This window comes from Ochotona princeps, chromosome 2 (assembly GCF_030435755.1).
Source record: "Ochotona princeps isolate mOchPri1 chromosome 2, mOchPri1.hap1, whole genome shotgun sequence".
In the NCBI taxonomy this organism is placed as follows: domain Eukaryota; kingdom Metazoa; phylum Chordata; class Mammalia; order Lagomorpha; family Ochotonidae; genus Ochotona; species Ochotona princeps.
The window spans coordinates 141,937,781-141,954,434 of NC_080833.1; the positions used below are offsets into that span (position 1 = coordinate 141,937,781).

Genomic DNA, 16,654 nt, shown 5'->3' on the forward strand with positions numbered 1-16,654 from the left:
ATGTGTGACAGTCTTGTGGTTATACCACCTAACAAAGGAAGGCTGGTGTTTTAGTTAGGTGACATGGTCAGTGAAAGTTGAAGGTTTTAGTTTTTTAAGTTCTGTCTCTACTTTGATTGAAAGGCAAGGAGAGAGGCAGGTAGGTAGGTAGGTGTCTTCCATCTAGTAGTTAATTCCCCAAATATCCACAGTAGTCAAGGAGTACAGAGTTCAATTTCAATATCCCTGTGAGGAGCAGGGACCCAGTTTCCTGATCCGTCTTCTGCTTCCCAGGTTGTGTATTTGCAGGAAGTTGGATGCAAAGTGAAGTGTGTAGATTTCCAAGCTGACTTAATGGCTGTGCTAATACCATTAAGAAAATGATGGACCATTGGTCAGTGACTTACAGAGCAGCCACGTGTATCTTCACTCTCTCTTTTTTTTTAAGATTTGTTTTTATTTGGAAGAGTTAAGATGAGCTGGGAGGGAGGGGTTTAGGTGGAGAAAGAGGGCTTCCATCTGCTGCTTCATTTCCCAAGTGGCTGAAGTGATTAGGATCGAGCCAGGCTGAAGCCAGGAGCCAGGAGCTTCGTCATGATCTCTCACACTCTGTGCCCATCCTCTGTTTACTTTCTGAGGTCATTAGCAGGGTGCTGAATTGGAAGTAGGGCAGCCGGGACACAGACTATTGACACCGTGTGGGATCCCAGTGTTGCAAATGGCAGCTCTACCCTTTATGCCACCACATAGTCCCTAGGCTTTTTTTTTTTTTTTTTTTTTTTTTTTTGTAAGCTGTATTTATGTATTTGAAAAGCAGATTTAACAGCCCGGAGATGTGTAGGACACATCTTCCCATCCATTGGTTCACTCCCCCAGAGGCCTTGATGATGGGGGCTAGGCTAGGGCTAAGTCGAGCATGTAGACCTCTATCCCTGTGTCCCATGTCAGTGGCAGAGGCCCAAGCAACTAGGCTGCACCCTTCAGCTTTTACAGGTTGCTGGGTTAGAAGTAGAGCAGCAGAGGTTTGAACCAGAGTTCATAGGGGATGCTGTGATGTCAGGGTTTTTTTTCTTTTTTTTTTTTTTTACTGTTTTAGTGACTTATTTATTTGAAAGAATTGCATAAAGAGAGGGAAAGACACACAAAGAGGTCTTCCGTTTGCTGGTTCACTCCCAGAATGTTTGCATTAGTGTGGCCTGGGCCATGCTGAATCCAGGATCCTGTAACTCCGTCTGTGTCTCCCATGTGAGTGGCAGAGGCAGAGCACTCGGGAGGATTAGCAGGGAGCTGGGTTGGAAGCTGAGCATGTGGGTCTTGAACCGGCACAGGTGGCACAGGGACATGAATTGGGCTCTGATATTATGCTTTTAAAGCTATCACTGTTAAGTGGTTGGGTCATGTTTAGATACTCTAAAACGTACTCTAAGAACAGAGTCAGACAAAGGACAGATCTGGTGAATATTTGCCTATACAATCAGCCTATGAATTAATATATTTAGTATATATTGAGGAGGTGAGAGCTAATATTCAGTATTGTAGGATGTTCAGTATGTACACAGGAATAGAGTGAAATAATGTAGAAAGGGAATACAGTAGGCTGATGGACAGTAACCATATGCGAAAATATTCAGTTAAGTGACAGTTAAAGCCAAAGTGAGATTTCCAAACCTGTCTTAATATTGGCAGAAATCGAAGTGCTGCTCCGGGTTTAGGGTCTGTTCAATTAGGGGAGCATGCCGGAAGCAGTTTGCCAGGGGTGCTTGGTTTCTGTGTTTTTGTACGCACATCTCTGTGTACCTTTTGTCTTAGAATTTATGCTCAGAAGTGAGTGTCACAAATGTCCTTAGTGAAAGATAGTGTCTTCTGGAAACAAGGGCAGGCATGCCTGCTGGTCTAGGGTGGATTTGTGTTCTCTGGGCCTAGGGCTTCCTCCTGGAGCTCAGCCTGCTATGCAGTCACCACTATACTCCCAGCATTGGGAAGAGGGCCTCAGAAAGCTAGGGCAAGAATGCTGCCACTGATGTAAGTAAGACATTGTCCTAGGCTGTGGACCGAGCTTGAGTCTTCTCACGGCATCCGTGAAGGGGACAGACTCAGCCCCTTCACTGGCCCTGACAGTTGTAAAAACCTTAAAGCACTTGTCTTTTGACAATTCCACTGTAATAAATTTATTCAGAAAGAGTGAGTCTCTGTATGTGTGTGTGTGTGTGTGTGTGTTTAATGCTGTCTGGCATATAAAGATGCTCAGATAAATTAAGTGAGAGCAACAAGGTCACATAATTGCGAAGTTCCCTGTGGAATATTATAGCTAAATGTATATGTAAATCTCAACAAGAATCTGGACAGATAAAAATTAAGACAGTAATAGTGACTAACTAGAATGGTCGGATTAGTCTTTGTACTTTGTATTTTTTCATTTTAAGAAGTATTTACCATGAGCAAAATAAATTTTAGAGTTAAATTTAAATTTTAAATAAAATATGAACAGGGAAATTTAAGCAGTTAAAATCTTGACTGTAATTTGGAATGCCAAGAGTGAGTTTCATTGCTTGACTAGTGTGCTTTTCTTTTCACCTTTTTTTAAATGATTTATTTATTTTTGTTGGAAAGGCAGATATAGAGAGAGAAGGACAGTCTGCTGATTCACTCCCCAAGTTGTTGTAGCGGCCAGAGCTCAACTAACCGAAGCCAGGAACCAGGAACCTCCCCCGGGACTCCACTTGGGTGCAGAGTCCGGAGGCTTTGGGCCGTCCTCTACTGCTTTCCCAGGCCACAGGCAGGGAGCTCGATGGGAAGTGGAGCAGCTGGCACAGGAACTGGTGCCTATCTGGGATACATATGGTTGCATGCAAGGTGAGGACTTTAGCCACTAGGCTACTGTTCAGGGCCCGCACTTTCTTGTCTTTATCTTACTTGCATGAAACTTCTTGAGGGCTATTTTGATTTATCAGTCCTTAGAATTAGAATATAAGATAGCATTCAGATTAAATGTATTTAAAATATTATGAAAAGTCATCCTTTGATTCTTGGCTTGGTTTAAATTTATCTTGTTTTTGAGTTGACTTAAAGATTTTTGTTGTTGGAATGTTCAGTAGTCCTTATTAGAAGCAAATGATGTGCTGATCTTTCCCCTACCAACAAGAATTTTGGACTTGCTTTTTTACAGTGAATTACGGAATTACAGGAATTACGGAATATTAGTTAGAAGGGTAATCATTGAGAACTGCATGTAAATTCTAAAGTGCTAAGAAGTACATAGAAACAGCCTAACATTTCAGTTTGTTTTGTAAACTTACGTTTAGAAGACTATTGGTCCATCATTTTAAGAAGTTTAAATTTAGTCTTCAGAGAGTGAAGCTAAAAAAAAAAATTCTTGAAAATCATTTTATTTCTTTGAGAGGCAGAGGTGGAAGCGTAGATGGAGGGAGATAGGAAAAAGGAGCTGGGAGAGGAAGAGATGTGTAGATGGATGTATTTCTCGCTCACTGGCTTATTTCCCAAATGTTTGCAGCAAATTTGAGCTGGGGCTGGCTAAAATCAGAAACTGCAACTCAGTATGGATTTTCCACCAGCCGAGTCACAGGCGCCGGGGCATTTGAGCCAGTGGCCGTCTGGAGCACCCCAAGGGGTTTGGTGACCTCTGTCTCAGGTAGCCGCTCCAAGGTGGAGTTTTAGGGTGCCACATACTCCTGTGTACTCAAGACAGTTCTTTGATGGAATTGTTTTCGAAGGGCTGCAGTGTGGTTGCACACTGCATTTTTGTTCCTTTAGCGTGATGTCTTGTTCTAGATGGCTTGACAGGTAGAAGGCATCTTGCAGTTGAATTAGTTTCATTCTGTGTTAACATCACATTAAAGTCTGAAGCATAGAAGCAAGAAACATTGAACCAATTTTATCGAAGAGTATTGTAGTGGTTCCTTTCAGCTAATATTCTTGAAATCATAAGAAAGAAATTTAAAACTTATTAAGGCTAAATAATTTTTCTGATAATGTGGTCAGATTAGTGCTAGTTACACCGTGTAACAAAGATAAAGAGCTATTTCAGATAGTTTTGACCTGTATTCAAGAAGAAAGTAAAAAAAATTTTTTTTGCACCATTTAACATAAAATTGTGCTAGATAGTGATAGATCAGCAAGACATAAAATGTGCAATAACTCGATAGATGTGTACGTTGAGCTTCCCAGCCTTTCATTGATGGGGAGTAGTTCTGTTATCCCAGAAAATTCCTTTGGTTCGTCGGACATGAACTCTGTTCATATTTCTGTCATCCTGTAATTGGGCATAGACTTCATTTCTGTCTCTTTTTTATGAGTAAGTGGGTTGTTTGCCTTCTTATTTTTGCCTTTTTGCTCTGTTTCTACATATTCTTCATAGAGAAGATACATAAGCAAGGGTACTTCGAAGTGTTTGAGGAAAGTGAAATTAAAAGATTAGGAAGATTAGGTACAAAATGATTTTGAAACTCAAGCATAGCTTTCTCAGAATAATGCATCTTCCACAAACTTTAAAAGTCGGTTATGTATATAAATTTTAAAATAGAAGCTGTGTTAGAGTATGTGTGGAGACTTTAGACCCTTTGTGGAATATGGAATTTAAAGGGAAAAATGAAAGCTATTTTTATGTGACAGCACACCCTAGTAATACCATGTTAGACTTAACCTCTCCACATCTGCTTAGGTTCTCTCTGGGTGCTAGGCACTGGCCATGTGCTAGTTAGCTTGACAGCTGCAGAAGCTCAAGCTCTCTCCGAAGTCTTTGTGAGCGTATCAGGAAGACTGACTTGGGAAATGTAGGAGGGTGTGGTGTTCCTGTGGATTAAGCCATGCTTGAGACACCTGTCCCAGCGACTCTGCTTCCAGTCCAGTTTGCTGCTAATAATGCATTTTGTGGGTCGGCAGATGTGGGATTATGTGCTTGGGCCCTTAGCACTCACTTGGAAGACCCAGATGGAGGTCTAGGTTCCTGGCTTCAGCATGGTGCAGGCTTGGCTTTTGTGGGATTTGGGGATTGAATCAGAAGGTGGAATATCTCTTGCTCGCGTTTCTTTCTCTCGGTTGCTCTGCCTTTCAAGTAGATGAAAATAAATAAGTATTAAGAGAAATAATAAAAACAAGGTACTATCCCGTTTCTATATTGAATTAGTAATCTTATAAAATCTTTCTTTTAATCTTTTGGCCCTGTGCAAAAATATTTTTATTTTTGGCTCAGATCAGATTGCCCATCCGTCTTTGCCAGGTATCCGTTATGGAAGTTGTTTGAAATAAATTTGTAATTTTTATGTCCAACTTCATTCTTCTGTACCTGCCTCAGGGACCATCACATGTGTTGTTGACATTCAGACAGTATCTAAGTCCCATCAAGTTCAGCGCAATCGATTTGTTATATGAAGTCATAGTTACAGAATGAGAGGAACAGAGAAAATGTTTACGTTTGTTGGTTCACTCTCCAGGTGACTGCAAAGGCTGGGACTGGATTGGCAAAGCTAAGAGCTAAGATTCATCTGAATCTCCCACGAGTGACAGAGATCCAAGTGCTTGAACCATTGTCCGCTGCGTTCCCCAAGCCCTTAGCAGGGATTTGAATTGGAAGGGGAGCAGTGGGAACCTGACTCTGCCCATAAGCGGTGCTGATGTCACAGGTGGTGGCTTTACCTACTATGCACAATACTGGTCCCCAAAGACACTCAGAAGCAATGATAGACCAGCCATTTAGTGTATCTCTAAAGATACACTACACCAATAGAGTCCTGGGTGTCGCTGTCCTGAGAGTCCTGGGTGTCACTGTCCTGCAGCGATGGACTTGGTGCACGAAGCCGATAATAACACGCATGGACTACTGACTGATGATCAATAGCCAAAATTTATTAGAGGCAACAGACTTTATATGCTGAGGGTCATACAGGCTTAGGGTAGAGATACTTAGTTCATCCACAGAACCGTCAACTGTTTCTATGCCTTAGTTTGGAAGTCCTTTTGCCTTGTATGTTACTTCCCACTCAACGGTTCTTATACAAATGATATCTCATCAGGTATACAAAAGGTAGCCATTCAGTTGTTCTCATGCAAAGGATATCCAATCAGTCACACACAAGACATCCATTCAGTTGTTTATCATACAAATGTTGTCCCATCAACTGTAATCCTGTGCTCGCTGACCTTCTAAGGTCACAATGTCCTCCTACACTGGGAGTTTTACCATTTCAGTACAGTTTCTGTTGTTATTGTTTTGTGTATTAAGTGAATAAAAATAGATGGCCCAAGAGTTTTGTAAGAGTAGGAAACAAGAAGTCAGAAGGAGCTGTTTCGCCCATCATTCTGAGTTCCCCAAATGAATCGCCAGGAGCCTGACATCAGTGCAATGCACAAGGGTGGTTTATTCAAGCTCAGCACGTCTGAGATTGGGTCCCAACCACCACTGTCACAGTGGCTCTAGGCTGAGACCCCAAGACAGAGTGTTGTGGGGGTTTGATACAATTCAGGGCATTCTTCACAGTTACACTCTTTAACTTTCAATAAGTGCAAGTTGGCGGGTTTCTATTGGTGTAGCAAACGAGTTTCAAGCAAGCAAATTGGCAAGCTAAGCAAAGTGGTGGGCCACAGCTATGGGGCAGCCAAGTCTTATCTCTGTGAGGCACACCAGGGGACCTTGTCTTGAGGAGTGTCCGGTCACCATGACTTGCAGCAGCACTTCGAGAAATGAAGCTTGTGCAACTTCACATGAGGGTGACGGAAGTCACTTAGGCTAAGCAAATGGAGTCACTTCAGCCTGTTGGGATTCTGATTGCGAGGTTCTCGGAGCCAAATCGGGACTGTAAGGTGGATGCCCTTGCCTGGTGAGAAGAGTGAGTGAGAGTACTATGGTGAGGAAGGACTCTGGTTATTTTCTCTTAAAACTTTGGCTTATTTTCTTAAAACACTTCCCTCACTCTCTGAGTTTGTGGCTTTTTCTTTTCCCTTGCTGAAGGCCAAGTGATTTTGTAGCCTTGGAAGCTTTTGCTCACCATTGCAAACGTATCCCATTATCTTCTGGAGGAAGCTTTACCTAATCTTAGTGTAGAGTTACCATATGTCTCAACAAATTTTGCTTATGTGTTACGAAGTGGAATTTTTTTTCCCATGTGTATTTGATTGTTTCACTGCTTTTTTTGTAAAGAGTTTCCCACTCTGTTTTTTTTTTTTTTTCAAAGACTCATTTATTTTTATTGGAAAGGCAGATCCACAGAGAGGAACGATAGAGAAAAAATCTCCCACTGGTTCACTTCCTAAATGACTGCAGTGCCTGGAGCTGAGCTGATCCGAAGCCAGTAGCTAGAGGCCTTCTCCGGGTTTCCCGTGTGGGTTCAGGGTCCCAAAGCATTGGGCCATCCTCCACTGCCCTCCCAAACAGCAGCAAGTGGGGAGCTGGATGGGAGGTGGACAGCCGGGACACGAACTGGTGCCCACTTGGAGGCGGAAAACCAGCCAGTTAAGCCAACTTCCTGCCCACCATTAGGTTGTTTGGGGCTTTTTGATTAATTAATTTTATGGTACAGTTCACTATGCTTAAGGATTTCCCCTCTACTCTCCAATCCCCTCCCTCTCACTGATTTTGCCTTACAATAGCATCGTCCTTGAAAAACAGTCCTAAGTCCATATCATTCTGCTATTTGAGTGCATCCTGACATTTAGGTATAGACAGTGGCAGAAGTCTGCCAGATAACCTATGGAATTGCTGCTAGTTTGCATTTGTTTGATACTTCTCTCACAGGCCATAGTTAAGAAGTTTTTGGAAAAAATACTGCAGAGCTTACGTGCCCTCATGCCACCATTCTCCTGAGTACATGATAGTCTTTGGTGATGGTAACACAGATGCTTGGGTAGGACGATGCGGCCAGATTTCTTCCTTTCCTTAATCTGCTCTTTGGAAACAATTCACTAGGTAGGTCAGGGATGCCTCCAGGGAACTTAAGTAATCAACTGCATTTGGTTGTGATGTAAAATTCTTTTTATATGTTGATGTATTCTATGTACTTGTATTTTCTGAAGGATGTGTTTTGAAAACTTAAGTTTTTACAGATTTTGCTAAGTTTGATTGCCCCAGCCTTTCTACTTCATACATTTTGAATGTTGGGAGAATTATTCTGTGTCAATTTTAAAAAAATTATTTTGGGGCCCAGCAGCGTGGCCTAGTGGCTAAAGTTCTCACCTTGAAAGCCCCGGGATCCCATATGGGCGCCGGTTCTAATCCCAGCAGCTCCACTTCCCATCCAGCTCCCTGCTTGTGGCCTGGGAAAGCAGTTGAGGACGGCCCAGAGCTTTGGCACTCTGCACCCGCGTGGGAGACCCGGAAGAGGTTCCTGGTCCCGGCATCCGATCGGCGCGCACCGGCCTGTTGCGGCTCACTTGGGGAATGAAACATCGGATGGGATATCTTCCTCTCTGTCTCTCCTCCTCTCTGTATATCCGGCTTTCCAATAATAATAAAATCTTAAAAAAAAAATTATTTCACAACATTTTATTTGTGAAACAGAGACATAGGGAGATCAGTGCTCGGATGTCTGCAGAGCCAGGGCTGAGCTAGGCTGTCTCAAGTGCCTGCATCCTAGGACTGTTCTTTGCCTCCTTTCAGAGAGTGTGTTAGGAGGAAGCTGGGACTTGGCCAAGGCTCTCTAATACGGGGACTTCAGCTTACCAAGTGACTGCAGGCCCTTTATTAATTATCCTATAAACACTAACGACTTTGATGAACCTTGTAGCAGCATTATTTTTTATAGTTTTTCCTGTCTCAGAACTACTTACTGTTTCTATATGGGTTTGGGGATAAAATATTAAAATTGCCTGCTACACACTGAGATTACAGATGCTTTCAGAATTTCAAAAGTTAAAGATATTACCAAAGTCTGCTTTCTTTCCCTGTAGAATTTTTAATCAGTTTTTTTCTTTCTCAGACAAGACACACACACACACACACACACACACGCACACTCACTCACTCACTCACCGCTACTTAAAAAGGCCTATGGGGACCTTTTCATTTTTTAGAAATTTTCATAGTGATTTTCATATCCATGGTTTGTTACAGATTAAAAGTAATTCTTACAGGTTTTCAAAATCACACTTTTTTCTACAATATAACTTCAGGTTTCTATGATTTAAGAGATTCTTTATTTTTTTATTTTGTAAGTTTACTAGTGAGAGCTACCAGATGGCTGCAGCGCTTAGGACTGGGCTGAGACTCAAGCTGGGAACTACTGAGTCAGATACATGTGTTCCAGGAGGCATCACTGCTGCTTCCCCAGGTCTGCATTCTCAAGAAGCTGGGGGTAGCTGAAGCTGCAAGTGGAGCCATGATAGGGGGTGCAAGCGTCTTATCCTGGCATCCTAACTACTGAGCCGAATGCCTTCTAGTCATGTAACACTACCCGCATTATATGGCCTTTATATTGTAACCCAGTGCTACCCTCCAAGGGAATTTTGCCCAAATGGGAATTGAGATAATATTTGTTAAAACTAAACAATGGTTAACATTTTGGCACATAGATTGAATTAATGCTTTAATTCTCATGGAAAAGAGACAAGCTGATTTTTGGAACTCTTTTTAGAGTAAGAGTTAGGAGTGTCGTGAAGAGATGAGCAAACCTCAGTGAGTGTAGTATTAGTTATGCTTGGTGTCCTTGCACTGGGAAGCTTGCCTAACCCTTGATGTAGGTCATTGCTTAACGGAAGCACGAGATGGAATCACTGTAATGTTCAGATTTTTTTTAAAAGGCTTGTTTTATTTTTATTTGAAAATGCAGAGTTAACAGAGATGGACATAGTGAGCTAGAACTTCGATCTCAAACAGCTGTAACGGCAGAGCTGGGCTAATCCAGAGCCAGGAGCTAGGAACCTTCTCTGGGTCTCCTACCTGGATGCACGGTCCTAAAAACTTGAGCCATCTCCCTGCTTTCCCAGTTTGTAAGTAGGCAGCTGGATTGCAAGTGGGACAGCTGGGCCGTGAACCGATGCTCATATTGGTATGCTGGTATGCAAAGCAGAGGCGTAGCCTATTGTGCCATGCCATGCCACGCTGCTGACCCCCCAGCATATACATTTCTTCCATGTAGCATAATTTGTTATTTTTCCCCCTGATTACATCAGTAATTTAGTCCTTTTTACTGCTCAGTAGCATTCTGAGATCTGGATATATCCCAGTATCTAGTCACGGTGTTTGCCGTTTTGATGAGCCGGGATAGAGCTGTGACACTTTCCTACAGCTTTGATTTTATTGAATAGTGCAATGTCATGACCTGTAGACACAGCTCCCCACCCGTCTACCATAGGGTTTGCTTCAAAGCAATACTTTTCAGTTTCTTTTTTTCATATTTAAGTTTGTTATGTGGAGATTTGGATGTAGAATAAGCTACATTAATTTCTGTTTATCTTGTGTTATGATAAACTTGTTTGGAAAGCAAACTGTAATTATAGTTAATAGTTGACTTAAAAGTGACCGTTGTGGTATGATTTTGTTTTTCCTCTTCTAAGCTTGTTACTTGCTCGATATGTGGACCCTGAAGCATTGGCTTTCTCTGGGACCTTGTTGGAAATGTTAGGCTATTCTCTGGACTTGCTGAATTAGAACCTGCTTTTCAACAAAATGTCCAGTGATTGGTGACAGGTTAAGTTGAACACTACTGGAAGTGCTGTGGAAGTAGAGGTCTTACCTACCACTAATTTTTTTCTTGAAAGATTGATTTTTGATTGGAAGGCAGAGTTAGTGGTAGAGACTCAGGGAGGGCTTCCATGTGCTGGTTCACTCCTCACATGGCTGCAGTGGTCAGAGCTGAGCCAGTCTGACACTAGGAGCCAGGAGCTTCTTCCAGTGGCCCAAGGAGCCATCCTGTGCTGCCTTCCCACGCTGTAAGCAAGAGCTGGAATAGAAGTGGAGCAGCCAGGACTAGAACTGATGATTCTGGGGGATGCTGGTTTTGTAGGCAGAGTTAGCTTCATTAAAATTCTCAGTAATACAGAATAATGATATTAAACAACAAAAATATTTAAATCGTAGTACTTTTCAAATTTTGTGATATACCAAACAGAAGAATGCTTATAGCTGGAGTTGTGATCTTTTGACTTAAAGTTACAATTTCTCATTATCCTGTTTGTGGACGCTTGTGTTCCTGAAGATGTCATTCCATGTGCATGGGTTGTGTCAGCATGAACATTTGGTTTTGATCTTTTTACATGAAAGATGTTGAAAAAAGGAGAAGTAAAAAATTGGGTGCGTCTGGGGTCACCCACTGCCCTCATTGGGCGGCGGACGGGATTGGGGTGGGGCGCAACCTTGGGCATGCGGGTTTAAACTTCAGCAGCCAGGAGGCTGCTGGGGGCTGCAGGAGAGAACGTCTTGCTCGGATCCTGATCCCAGCCACCGTGTGCTCATGCTGAGCTGGGCCCGGGCGGCCAGTGCGCCATTTGGCGCCAGGCTGTGCCTGCTGGCCGCCCGGCTGGGGAGCTCTGGGGTAATGGATTGTCCGAATTGCTGCTTAGATAGCTCTAGGCTGACCTCACTGTTTCTGGGATCTGAGTCAATCCTAAAGATTCCCAATGCCAGTAACTCTTCCTTTGAAGAACTTCTAATCACTTAATAATGCTGAGCTTTGAACACCTATCATGCAAAAGGTAAGCTCTGGCTTGTCTAGCAGGATATTTTTTTGCCTGACATGATGGTGGTTCAGGAGACTGGTCACATTAGGCAGGGCCATAATATTAACTAGCACTCTAGAACCTTATCCTGGGGTGGATTCTGTGCAGGATGTATGGGCCACACCCTGTAGAAAGTTTAGCCCCACTGGTAAACCTAAAAGTCTAGGTGGTTATGGACTAAGCTAGGTGTGACTAAGGGGCCTGCCATCAATCACAGGTAAAGGGACCCGCCACAGACTGGACTGGGCAAGGCAGCAACACCCAAATGTGCATCCTGAATAGGTTGTGGGGTGGGCCGGGCTGCAACATTCACCAGCTCATACAAGCCCAAATGGGAGGCCAGAGTACACCGGGCACTGGCCTAAAACCCAATGGCATGTATGTAAATGGGGTCTGGGAGTGGATCAAGTGGAGGAACTTGGGAAGCTCCCCTGGCAAGTCATAGCTCTCGCTGGTGAACATGTGGTCCAGAACTGGGTGTCGGGCAAGCAGGGCATAGTAGCTCCAAAATGTGTAAATTGGTACTGGAACAGAATGTACTGGGCAGGACTGAGCAAACCTTTGCCTACAAGCAAAACTAGAAACCAGTATGGAGCACAGGTCATACCGAACTAGGCTCTTGCACCTACTGGTCCTCAGAGGAACCACGGGCAGCTGCATGATTTACGGCTAGGAACAGGCCCAATCGGGGAGGTAAGGGGACACCCTAACTGGGTTGAGGTTCCCACCAAGGGGTGTGTGTGCTGGAATGGGGGCTGCGTTCTATCTAGGAAACAGTTGTAATCACCCGAGGCACTGGTGTGCGCTGGGATTGGATGCACCAGGCCAGTTCAGACCCCAACACCATCTGCTGTCTTGGAGAACCAGGGTAGATGTGGGACTGACTAGGCCGGATCTCAACCCCCTACTGAGCCATGAGAGAGCTGTATGTGGGTATGGACGAGCCATGGCTGGGCTGAAACATCCAACAACAAGAACCAGAATGGGGTGAAAGCCAGCCGGGAAAAGCCACTGTTCCTGCTAGGACAGGAGGTGAACTGAGCAGGGTTGGCTCAAGGACCCCCTGGCATGGGCAAAATCTGGCATTGGGAGGGGTTCTGATGGAGGAGCCTGGGCAACTCCTCTGGCAGGACACAGTCCCTGCAGGTAAGTGCAAGAAGCGTGATAGGAAACAGCCCAGAATAGCCATGGAAAGTTTCCCACTAGCACACATTCGGCATGGGTCAGGGGCAGACCAGGCTGAATCAGTTCATGTCATCCACTGGCAAATCCGATCACCAGAACAGAGTGTGGGATGAGCCGGGTTTGGTCGCGACAAAAGCAGTGCACAATATGGAATGCCAGGGCGTGGTTTCCTGTACTGGATATGAATACAGCACCCAACCAGCACACGTGAGATCCAGGAAGGGAAGGGCAGAACTGGTAGGGGGATTAAGGGGCTGGTCCCCTCGCCAGACAGCTACTCCCACTGGAGAGCGTGGGCTGGGATAGAGACAGACCAGACTAAGCAAGGCTACATACAACACCTGGGCGCTGCATGTGGAATAGATCAGGGAAAAGCCAGGCTGGGCTGATTATTCCTGCGGGTGCAAGCATAAATTAGAGTGGGTGAGGGATGTTTTGTCATAGCCGTAGCATCAGGTGGCAGAAGCTGGCACTGGGGACTAATTCTGTCAAGTCAAATCACAGAGCCACCTAAAGAGTGCATAAACCGGGACAGAGAGACCTGGGAGGGAAAAAGTGGGTTCCCCCTTCTTGGGTCACTATTCCCGTGGGAGGGCATGAAAACTAGGACGGGGGCTGGGATGGCTAGATAGAGAGGCACTCAGCAACATCCGTGAGGGCTGGATGGTTGAGTTGGTTAGATGGAACTAAGCTTTAATACTCATTGACAAGTACAAGAACCAAATGGGATGTGGGACAGACTGGACTAGTCTGCCACACATACTGGCAAACCAGGGTAGAGGGCGGGCCTGGTGGGGGTTATTGTGGGTCGCCCCGACTAGGCTGCAGCTCCCACTGGTTGATATAAGCGCCGAACCAGACTGGACTGCAACACCCATTGGTTCCAGTGCAACTCGGGACTGAAAACAGAACCAACCCAGCAATTGAAACCACCAGCTGATCGGGGTGATGGACTGTGCCGGGCCCTGTGCTTGCTAGAACACACAAGAAACTAGTCTAGAGATCTCCCCAATCGAACTGCTGGACTCAGAACTCTAACCAAGAAAAGACAGAAGACAGAACAGGTCAATCATTCATCTCAGCTATGTGTTGGCAGCGAAATACTGGGCAAACGGAGACTTCATGATGGACCATATCAATCAGTGGACGACCTCATCGAGCGAAGCTGGCAGCAGTTCATAACTGGAGAACTATTAAAACCACTTGAGCAAATATCTCAGAGCATGCCCCACATCCAGGACTTGGGGTGGGCGGGAAACCGGGTGGGGCTTCACCCTCAATATCCCCCTTTACCTCAGATACGTGATGGAAACAATATGGACATAATAGTATTACCCACTTCCCTATACCCCCTGAACCTTTTTTTTTTTTAACCGTAATTAACTATGTAAAGATTGTCAACAACAATACAATAAAATAGATTAAAAAAAAAAGGAAATAAAGGGAGAGAGAAGCATCCATTAAAAAAAAAGAATTTTGTACATTAGCTGCAAATAGGAATTTGAACTTTGCTAACTTTCAGTCATTTAAAATCAGATTTATTTGTATGAAAGGCAGGGATGAAGAGAAAAGGACAGACAGAAAAAGTGATATTGGGCGCTCTGTTACTTCACTTTTCAAATGGCTGAAGTGGCTGTAACTAGTCCAGACTGGAGCGGGGGTTTGGAATGCTTGCCCTGGTACTTGAGCAGGCACAGAATTGGAGTGTAGGACCAGTACCTGAGGAAGTGCTCTCCCATGGGGTGCTGGCTGCGCAGGTGAGGGCTCAAGCTGCATGTGCTATAATGCTGACGTCTCCTTAGGTGAATTTCATGGTTGATATTATTTTCTTCAGGAGTGAACTTAGTGCTTCACATGACTTTATAATGGCACAGATTTGCAATGTTTTTGTATCTTAGATAAGAATATTTTAGCATTCTTGAGTTTTAATTTGAAAGATTATGAACTCATTTTTTGTCCCTTCTTGCTTTGTATGTCTGTAATATAGGGAGGCATGGAAACTTTGGAACTCCAGAAGGACATAAAAGAAGAATCAGATGAAGAAGATGATGATGATGAAGAATCTGGACGATTACGTTTCAAAACTGAAAGGAAAGAAGGAACAATTATTAGGCTCTCAGATGTAACTAGAGAGAGAAGGAACATTCCAGAAACTTTGGGTAACTTTTTTTGCCTGTCTCTCATCCCTCTTCACTTCCATTTCAGCCTCCTCCATAATGCTATTTTGATTAATCAAAGAGAAAAGAAATGTGTCTGTAGGTGGTCGTGGATGTCATCAGGAGTCAGGAGTCAGTGCAGAGTTAATGGTGCTGTAAAGGTCATTCTCTAAGATGGCTTGTTACGTCTGCATATAAAATGTTGAATAAAATATTGAAGAATCTTATAGTAATTTTTCATTGCGAGTCTGTGGCCTAAACTTATTTTCAAACACATCAAATGATTCCTGGCTGGTTCTCAGAAGCTGAGGGAGGAGTGGTCATTATGGGGCCATTTGGTACTCGCCGAGTCCTGTGGTTTCCGGGACTAATTCTGTGTCAGACTGATTCTTTTGAACCTCTGAATGCTCTCATAGCCACCTGCTTGGTGTCTTTTTTTTCTGGCTGCTATTCTGTTAAGTGTCAAATGAAAGAAGATGATCATCCTTCTGTGCGATTGAAGACCTAAAAGGAGAGTGATGTAGTTTTAACTGAAAGACCTTTGCGGCAGTGTCCTGACCTGATTTTTGTCTAGTCTTCAGTGTGCACTGCACGGAATAACGCAGTGATCTTCCAGTTTGAGCATCAGAGTCCTCTTGAGAGCGGATTTTAGAACTAACAACTTTGCGGATTCATTCGATCTAGAGTAGACCGGCCTCCCCAACCCCCCTCAAATTATATTGTTAGTATGTTTTCAGTTGATGCTGTTTCAGAATCCAGTTATTTTTTTAAAGATTTGTTTCACTTGAAAGGCAGAGTGACAAGGGAGAAAGCGAAAGTCAAACATGGTGTCTCATCTGCTGGTTCACTCCCCAGATGGCTGCTGTAATTGAAGCCAGGAACAAGGAGCTCCATCACAGTCTTGTGTATGGGTGTTAGTGGCCAAAAACCTGGTCCGTCTTCTGCTGCCTTCCCAGGGAGCTGAATTGGAGGTAGAGCAGCTGGGACTCAAAGAGCTGTCGCATGGGATGCAGACTTCACAGACAGAGGCTTAGTGCACTGCACCACAGCACCAGACCTTAGACCCTGAGTGCTTGCAGAAACGCTGGGTTATTGCCTTGCTTCCAAGGAGGGTGAGAGGCTAGAAGGGTGGAGGCAGTGGAGTGTGCTTTTTGTCTTAGTCCAAGTAAAGATCAAGATTTACTGTTTCTATTGCTTCTTAAATCCACTACTTCATTGTTGGGTTTAGTATGAGCTGTAGGCTCTTTCTTTAAATGGCAAGTGGGAATTCTACCGGTGAATACTCAGCTCTCAAAATGTACTAGTTAGCAGCGACAAGCCAGTCTTTACCAAATGACTTTTCCCCAAGCAATGTTTATGGAAAACTTTTGATTTTTCCTCTCTTACTTCCTTCATTCTCCATCTTAGGCTAAGATTTTTCTAGAGTTTTCTCAGGTTGCAGTGTAAAGAAACCAGATACCTTAGAAGTGTAAGTTTTAAGAGATACTCTCTTCAGCAACTTGGATGAAAGGAGATGGAAGAAAGGCCTTAAAAATAGGAGGGTGGGGGAGAGTGGCCATCAGTAAGGTTGGCGTGAGGTGACAGGAGAGGCCTTTATCCTTGCCTGTGGACAGCCAGGTAGGTGGCTTTCTGAGTCAGGAGTGAGTGGTGCAGCAGAGGAGGAAGAAACT

The 16,654-nt window shown here is 44.0% G+C and overlaps 1 protein-coding gene across 4 annotated transcripts in view; it reads left to right on the plus strand.

Annotated features, from left to right (window-relative positions):
• Positions 1 to 16,654, plus strand: part of RBM33 (RNA binding motif protein 33) — a 114,494-nt gene that overhangs the window by 33,466 nt on the left and 64,374 nt on the right. For all 4 annotated transcript variants that reach the window (XM_058660643.1, XM_058660644.1, XM_058660645.1 and 1 more), the window contains one exon: positions 14,816 to 14,987. In XM_058660643.1, coding sequence (XP_058516626.1) covers positions 14,816 to 14,987 — 172 coding nt within the window. The remainder of the gene's footprint in view (positions 1 to 14,815; positions 14,988 to 16,654) is intronic.